The 8,496-nt window shown below is 52.1% G+C and overlaps 1 protein-coding gene across 1 annotated transcript in view; it reads left to right on the forward strand.

The window, feature by feature from the left end:
* LOC104124402 (fibrillin-2) overlaps window positions 1–8,496 on the forward strand; it is a 121,153-nt gene that overhangs the window by 86,898 nt on the left and 25,759 nt on the right. Inside the window, 8 exon segments of the mRNA XM_035892341.1 lie at window positions 164–292; window positions 5,057–5,182; window positions 5,519–5,644; window positions 6,079–6,201; window positions 6,521–6,646; window positions 6,788–6,913; window positions 7,362–7,484; window positions 8,435–8,487. Coding sequence (XP_035748234.1) covers window positions 164–292; window positions 5,057–5,182; window positions 5,519–5,644; window positions 6,079–6,201; window positions 6,521–6,646; window positions 6,788–6,913; window positions 7,362–7,484; window positions 8,435–8,487 — 932 coding nt within the window.

Consider the following 8,496-nt stretch of genomic DNA (forward strand, 5'->3'; position numbering starts at 1 on the left):
AAAGCTTAACTGCTGTCTCTCCCTTCAGGAAGAGGAGTTCCTTGGTCTGCTGGGTCAGACTTGCCAGTCCTTGTTCATTGAATTTGATGTGCAGCACAGGCAGCCCAGTGCCAGCTGTAGTGGTGCTTGTAGTCTGTCCACTAACTGGTGTCCATCCCCACAGACATCGACGAGTGCCGCATCTCACCGGACCTGTGCGGCCATGGCACCTGTGTCAACACGCCGGGCAGCTTCGAGTGCGAGTGCTTTGAAGGCTACGAGAGCGGCTTCATGATGATGAAGAACTGCATGGGTAAGGACTTCTCTCTGGGGCAGGGCAGCCCTTGCAACAGGGAGGAACGTAGCTGGTGCCAAACCTGACAAAGGGCTTCATGCCAAGCTGCTCTCTAGGCATCTGGCTGTCCAGCTACCTGTCCGTCTGTCTCTCTGTTCCCTGGTAGCAAGCCAAATCTCTTCATTGCCCTCTGGGGGAGTTGTGGGAGTCCCTGTGCTGCAGAGAGCCCTGGCAGCCTCTCCCCTCCCCAGGGCAGTTTCTGCCTTGCCCAGGGCAGCACGTGTGGGGGGAGGAATGCTGGGTGTTATAGCTGAGAGCACCAGAGATGTAACCCTGGGAGGACAGCAAAGCATACGCAAGGTTCTGTTGGGGTTCATGAGACACAGCACAGGCTCTCTAAGCTGGAGGACATAAAGGCAGAGGCCACGTCCTCAGCAAGGCATGGCTTGAGCCCCAGACCCCTCCAGAGGAGGAGGGTGAAGAGGCAGAGCTGTAGCCTCCGCCTCCTGCATGGATGCTGTGCCTTACGTGGGCCAATAGTCCATCGGTGACGGGCCCCATGCTGTCTCTGCTGGCAGTGCCCCAGGGCTCTGTACCCTTGCAGAGCAAGGACAGACTGTGAAAAAGTTGCCAGACCTGGGGCCAAAACTGGGCCCTAGACCTCTGTTGATGAGGACCTCCTGGATCACCTGGGCTGGTGGTGCCCCATGAGCTGGGGAAGGAGGCTGGTAGCCCAGGCCAGCACCAGGGAGGACTCTGGGTATAGTGCCAGGCCCAGGGGAGCATCCTGGGCTCTTCCTGCCATGACACTCATGGGACATCGTTGGTCCTGCCCTGCCACCTCCTGGCCGCCGTTACCTCAGCTGTAGGAGGCCACAGGGGAGCCCACGCTGGGAGCCCATGGGGCCACCAACCAGCCTTTCCCCAGTTCTTTCCCATCCCTTTCCTGTTCACTATACCCAAAGAGCATTTCCCTGCGATCCCAGTGCCACATTGCCTTCCTTTTTTTACATGACTAAGGCCTTGCATTTCCTTTTTCATCTCATACTTCTTCATGTGCTTGTACAATGTTCGTTCCTCTTCCTTTTGTACTCTTCCCTCCCTTGGACCTTCCCTTGCACCAAGCCTTGGCCACTAACCTTTCCTCTTGTTTCAGCCACCAACAACTGGAGCTTGAGCCTGGCATTGCCACTGAGCTGGGACAGGATCCATGCCTGGTATTTTCATTCCTGTTACGTAGGGAGATGGCAACCTTTGTACTGGGGATTGGCTAGTGCACAGTGGAGCTCTGCCAGGCCAGCAGCTTGAGCTCCATGGCTGTGAGCTCCAATTCTCATACACACTTGGCTGTTTCCTTCGTGTGACGTCTCATCTCCTTCTACTTCTTTTCAGCTTTGTGTTACCCCTCTATTATTTATTCTGCCACTGATTATTTACATATCCACACTCTAAACGTACACCCATCTCCAGACATTATTAATACCATATGTTCAACACCACGTATTTTCAAACATTGTTGCAGAATGTTTCTCAACCTGTAGATCTTTTTGTACCCTATCCCTGCCACCACAGTTATCTGCTTAACCTGGTACATCTACCTGCCCTAAATGCTGTCTCACATACCACATCAGTCTTTTTAATCCAGTTACATGTAGCTTGGTCCCTTTTCTAGGTAATATATGTTCCCTGCAAGTAGCTGTCAGTTATATCATCATTCGATCACTGCTGAGATTAATAGATCTATTATTTCTACTCATATATTAGGAGACATATTAAGCTTTGGTCTTTATAGCTCTGTTTGGCCTCCTGCTGCCATTGCAAATCCTACAGCCGTGTGCCTCCGTTGGCATGAGAACATGAAGGTATCTCATACCTTGCTCAGCAAGACGTTCACCATTTGATAACTTGTGTCTCTTCTAGCTCTGAATCTTGGTGATTCATCCAATTTTTCTTGGCCTGCTTTCCACCGAATCTTGCCTAAAGCGACTCTCAACCTGGTCTCACTTAGATGTGATATCTAATCAACTGTTGCTCTTTCTGTGCCTTTCCTTGGGGTTTGAATCTGCAGCAATCTCATACCAGCTTCAACCATTAATCAGGCCCCTGTCCAGTTCCCCAAACATTTGCACAGATCAAGTCCTTCATGAGAAGCTCTGGTAGACCATCTGCATTCTTCTACCCATCCATTCTACCCAATCCAGTTATAATTGTAAGGGCTCCCCTTCACCTGCCCATTTAATTGTCCTTTATCCTCAGATAATTCCTTACAGCTCCTCCCATCTGGCTAGTGCTTGTTTTTACTCTGTCAGCTTCTCATCTGTTTTCAATTTAATCATTCTTGTTTGTAGCTTTAAAAAAAAATCCCATCAATGACCTCAGTACCTCAGTTCGTCTCCAACAAGTCAGCCAGACTGTTGCTGTCCTCTAATTCCTGGCATACCATGTTCCTCTTCTCGTCTGTCTAGCCAGACTAACTTGTCTGACTGACCTAGTCTTAATATTCTGCTCTTTCTGCTTTGGCTTGGACTTTCAAACCACATCAATCTGTGGCATGATTCGATACCATTTATTTATTGTTCATATTTGATGCTCTGGGTTCTTTAAAATATCTCACCGCCCTGCCACTGGCACGGTTTTCTGTCTTTTCCATCCAATTTGTAGCGTGGGCTAGCGCAGCTCATGCTGATCATCTTCCTCCCTCTCCTCCCCCATTTCTGAGATGCTGAGAATGTCAGGTTCCCACTGATGGTCTGCTAACTTCCTTCAGTAATGAGATTTCTGGTATCTTTATATAAGGAGGTTGTGTTTCATTGTTCTCTCTCTCTCTCTCTTTTTTTTTTTTTTTTTTTTTTTTAAATGCTGACTGTTATCTGCACAATTCCACCTTACCCTGTTCTCTAGGTGACAGGGGGTCGAGTCATTTCACCCCGACACGTGTTGTGACACTACGGCATTTCCCGTGGTCAAGGATTAATTTTCTTCCTGCCTGTGTTTGGCAAAAAAAAAAAAAACCCTTGGCTTTGGCCTCATGAGGGAGGAATTCTTGCCATCCCCCGGCCATAAACAACATCAGCTCTGAATCTGCATTCTGCTGCTCATTGGGAACAGTCTCCCACCGCAGAGAACCGGAGGCATGGGTCCTGCAGGACTGGTTGATGGGGCCCGCCACTCCCTTTGCCAGGCGTATTCCTGTGCGCGTTGGCTGTAGATAAGCTGAAAATCTCAACAGAGTGTTTGATTCAAGTAAGGCGCAAGACTCCATTCTTCGTTACAAGGTTGGAATCAGAAAAAGAAACACAGGAGAAGCAAATGGGTTTTTAAATATACCCGGCATCACTCCCTTTGCCTGCTGTCGCTAAGGGGCTCTTGGGGGCATATTTTTAGCTCCCTCAGTTCATTTATGTTGCACCCAGTGGCTCTGTATTCTGTATGCACATTTCTCAGAGTACAGCTGTGGACAGATGTGTCCTCTGAGCGGTTCCAAGGAGGCTTCCCTTCTTTTGTTGCTCTCTTACTGTCAGCGCAGGACATCTTGAGTCAATTCTAGGGGCATGCAAGAATGCAAAATCTTTTGAACCTATGTGGGGACCAAAATAGAGAACCTCATTCTCAGAGTCCCCTTGCCGATGTCAGAGGATCAGAATCATCCAGCACTTGCCCTTCCAAAGAGCATAACCCGCGCTGTGAAACGCCGCAGGTATTGCAAAGGCCGTTACCCATACAGCATCGCGGTAGATCGTAGGGGCCGTGGATAACGAATCCATAACAAGGCTTCCCAGTTTTGATCCATGTAGCGCTTCATCTCCTCCTCCTGATGGTTTCCAGCCATCATCACTGCACCATGCCAGTAGTTTCCCTTGTTTGGGTTTTTTAGTCTGGCGTTTATAAACTTTTCTGTAATTTTTCTTTTCATTTTTAATGCCAGCAGCCTGGTTTCATCTCTGGCTGGATCACATCTCTCTCGCAGCGGTTTAATCTATTTCAGGAATTTCTCCAGCTCCTAGAAAATTCAATCCCTTTGTCCATATGTGATTTTTTTTTTTTTTTTTTTTTCCCCAGAAATGTCCAGACTCTTTCCTAGCCCTGTGTGTGGTACTGGAACTACTCGCAAGGCTGTTCCCGAGAAAGCCTGTCCGTTAGCTTCCTATTGGACAGCTTAGCCATTTTCTGAGGAATGCTCCCTCTGCTGATGGGACTTGTGAAAATGTACTGAGATAGGTGGGGTCTGAGCTAGGAACCGCCCGTCTGGTCCTCGCTGGCTAATCTGCACAAAGCAAATAACTTATTTACTCCTGCTGTTGTACTTTACGTTCGACTGAGGACAAGGCAGGAGTTGCAATTTCCCAAAATGCAGACTGCGACCGTAAGTCCACTGGACTCACCCAAGCCCTGGATTCACTGCCTGTTAATTTTCTGATATAATTTTGTGGTTTGGATTATATCTCTGGTGATGGGGCTGTGGTGCATGGCACCAGCACTATGCCATTATCTGGAAAAGCCAGCTGAAGGGGACAATCCACCACATAGAATCATAGAATCACTTTGGTTGGAAAAGCCCTTTAAGATCATCGAGTCAAACCTTTAACCTAACCCTGCCATCCCACCACTAAACCCTGGCCCTAAGCACCTCATCTCTCCTTCTTTTAAATACCTCCAGGGATGGGGACTCGACCACCTCCCTGGGCAGCCCATTCCAGAGCCTGACAGCCCTTTCGGTGAAGAAGTTTTTCCTAATGTCTAGCCTAAACCTGCCCTGGCGACGTTTCATCTCCTTCTCTGCAGATATCAATGAGTGTGAGCGGGACCCGCTGCTGTGCCGAGGTGGGATCTGCATGAACACAGATGGCAGCTTTGAATGCATCTGCCCCCCTGGACACGAGCTGACTTCTGAAGGGAACACTTGCATTGGTGAGATGATGGAAAGCTGTGTTATGACCAGAGCCTGTTCAAGGGTAATGATATGGGGAGACCTGGATCTCATGCTGGGCACGTGAATCTCTCCTTCCAATCCCATCTGTGGGTAGAACACCCTCATCCAGGAGGGACCGAGGTCACTTCCAGGGTTTCATAGCATTTATGATGTCTGTTCTACCTGCTGTTCCCTGGAGACTGACCAATGGGGCAATGACAAATGCAGTTTGGAGACAGCAGTAGGTGGGGGGGTGGTACCCAGGGATGGGTACCAAATGATGCTCAACGTGGCATCAGCATGGCTGGCTGCTCAAACTGTTCTTCCCACCACAGATATCAACGAGTGCTCCCTTAGTGACAACCTGTGTCGCAACGGACGCTGTGTCAACGTCATTGGTACCTACCAGTGCGCTTGTGATTCGGGCTTCCAGGCCACGCTGGACAGGCAGGGCTGTGTCGGTGAGTGCTCCCCTTTGCCAAATAGCCGTGCCAAGACCCCGGTACGGATCCAGAGCCTTCCTTATAATGCTCGGTGGGGTGGGTGAGGGTAAGGCAAGGGGTTGACCTTCCTGGTTGAGCTACAGCCAGATTGGCACTACTGGTAAGGGGCTGTCGTCTGCTGAGGAACCACTGGGAGCTGCAAGTCATAGAATCACAGAATCACTTTGGTTGGAAAAGACCTTTAAGATCATCGAGTCCAACCTTTAGCCTAACCCTGCCATCCCACCACTAAGCGGTTGGCAGAGAAGGCAAGAGGTGCTTTCTTCTGGCTGGGGGAGCTTTCTTTCCCCTTCAGCACCTCTCCCACCTTGTCTCTGTCACTGGCACTGCATCTGAGCGCGTATCCCAGCCTGCGACCCGGGCAGCTGCCTGACCTCTCCCTTCTCCCCCAGACATCGATGAGTGCACCATAACCAACGGCGGCTGCGACACGCACTGCTCCAACTCGGAGGGCAGCTACGAATGCAGCTGCAGCGAAGGCTACGCACTGATGCCAGACAAGAGATCGTGCGCAGGTGAGCGGTCGGCTTGGCTCTCGTGGGTGCTGCCCCAGGGACCTCGGTGTCCATTGCCAGGCAGCCAAAGGGTTGGCTTCAAGGTGGTGGTGGTGGGGTTGTCTCATTTTTAAGTCACTTCCAGAGAGGTGATTTCCCTGGACAGATGTTTTTGCTTCGCACTGCAATGTCCAGCCCCTCATTACAGGCTCCAGAGTCTTCTAACTACACGATTTGGAGCAAAACCCCTCCTGTGACTTCCTCCCACCCTCTCCTGCTCCCACAGTACCCTCTCACTGACTCTAACAGCTTTACTTTGGCAACGGTCTCCTCTCTCTAGATATCGATGAATGTGAGGATAATCCAGACATCTGTGATGGTGGGCAGTGCACTAACATCCCCGGGGAGTACCGCTGCCTCTGCTTCGACGGCTTCATGGCATCCCTGGACATGAAGACCTGTATTGGTGAGGACAAGGCTGTGCCCCTGGCGTGTGCCAGGACCGCATCCCAAGGCTGCTGTTGGAGGGAGGAAGGGATACAGAGGGTGGCCCAGAGTCAGGTCGTGGTTCTTGTGGTGTTCCAAGCAAGTCCTTTTTCTCCTGCAGATGTGAATGAATGTGATCTCAACCCTAACATCTGCCTGCATGGCGAGTGTGAAAACACGAAGGGCTCCTTCATCTGTCACTGCCAGCTGGGCTACTTCGTCAAGAAGGGAACCACAGGCTGCACAGGTGGGAACTCACCGGACCTGGAGCTAGGGGTGCTGGTGGGAGCCCTCACAAACACCTCCTGCAGCTGCTGTGGGGAGAACGCCATCCCTCTACTGGGGGATGCTGTGGACACCTAGAGATGTGGCTGTGTGCTGGGAGCCCCTCCTGGGCAGGCGGAGGTGGCCAGGGAGGCAGGCTGCAGGCAGGAATTGGCACCTTCCTAGTCCTTAGCCAAGCCAGGGGTCTGCCCTTCCTTTTGCCTTCATCTTCCAGGGCTGAGCACCGATCAGCTCTTCAGCTCATGGGTACGACCCCAGGCAGGCTGTTCCCCAAAGCACCTCGCTCCCATCCCCTGGGGCTCAGGCTCCCAGGAGCCACTGGTACCCAGACCATTAGCAGGATTACATCCAGCTGCCCCCTCCTCTCCCGGAGCTGTGTCAGCATGGATGTCCTTCCTTCCTTCCTGCAGACATCGATGAGTGTGAGATCGGGGCTCACAACTGCGACATGCACGCCTCCTGCATCAACGTGCCTGGGAGCTTCAAATGCAAGTGTCGCACAGGCTGGCTTGGGGATGGGCTGAAGTGCAACGGTGAGTTCTCATCCCGGGAGAGGTGTCCGTGTGTCTGGGTGCTCTGTGGCAACCTGTGAAAGCCGGGCTGAGCTGACACCTGCACTTAAAATGTTCTTGAGCCCCAGGAGCCCTGCGTGAGGATTTATGGAAGTGTGGAGAGACGTGGGTGCGTGACTGTAGGTGTGGGTGGACGGGTGTTGCACTGGCAGGCTCTGCAAGCGTGTCTGTGATGTGGGAGCAAGAGCAGGGATTTGTGGGATGTGGAGTGTATGGTACTGAGGTGAGTGCAGATGAATGTCGTCATCGGATGGGCAATGCGACTGCGTGGTGACGGAACACTGGAACAGGCTGCCCAGGGGGGCCGTGGAGTCTCCTTCTCTGGAGATATTCAACCCCCGCCTGGACGCTGTCCTGTGTAACATGCTCTAGGAGAACCTGCTTGAGCAGGGGGGTTGGACTGGATGATCTCCCGAGGTCCCTTCCAACCCTTGCGATTCTGTGGTGATGTGTTGGGGCACGGTGCAGTACCTACATGGGGATACGGGGGTGTGGGAGGTGCGTAGGGAGGTGGTGGTGTGCGTATGGTGTGTGTCTGTGAGTGCGGGGACTTACTGGCAGGTGTGTGGTGTGTATGAAGGGATGTAAGGGTATGTGTATGGATACGTGCGTCTGAACTGGGGAGGCACTGGGCATGCGGGTATGTGTGTGTGAAAGTGTCTCGCTGCTGTGCCAGCACTGCCAGGTCTCATGGTCCCTATGGTCTCATGGTCCCTATGGTCTCATGGTCCCTATGGTCTCATGGCCATGGAGGCTCACAGGGATGTGTTGGAGCCTCACAAGTGCCCCGTGTGCCTGGTGGCTGCAGCCTCATGGGCCATTTTGGTGTCCCCCTGGGCCCTACGCCAGCTGCCCAGGCTTGGAGGAAAGGCCGGAGGCAAACCACTGACAAGGGTGTTCTCCCTGCCCAGATCTGGACGAGTGTGCGACTGAAGAGCACAAGTGCAACTTGAATGCCAACTGCGTCAACACG

The sequence above is a fragment of the Egretta garzetta genome, unplaced genomic scaffold (assembly GCF_000687185.1).
Source record: "Egretta garzetta isolate BGI_Z169 unplaced genomic scaffold, ASM68718v1 scaffold4, whole genome shotgun sequence".
NCBI lineage: Eukaryota > Metazoa > Chordata > Aves > Pelecaniformes > Ardeidae > Egretta > Egretta garzetta.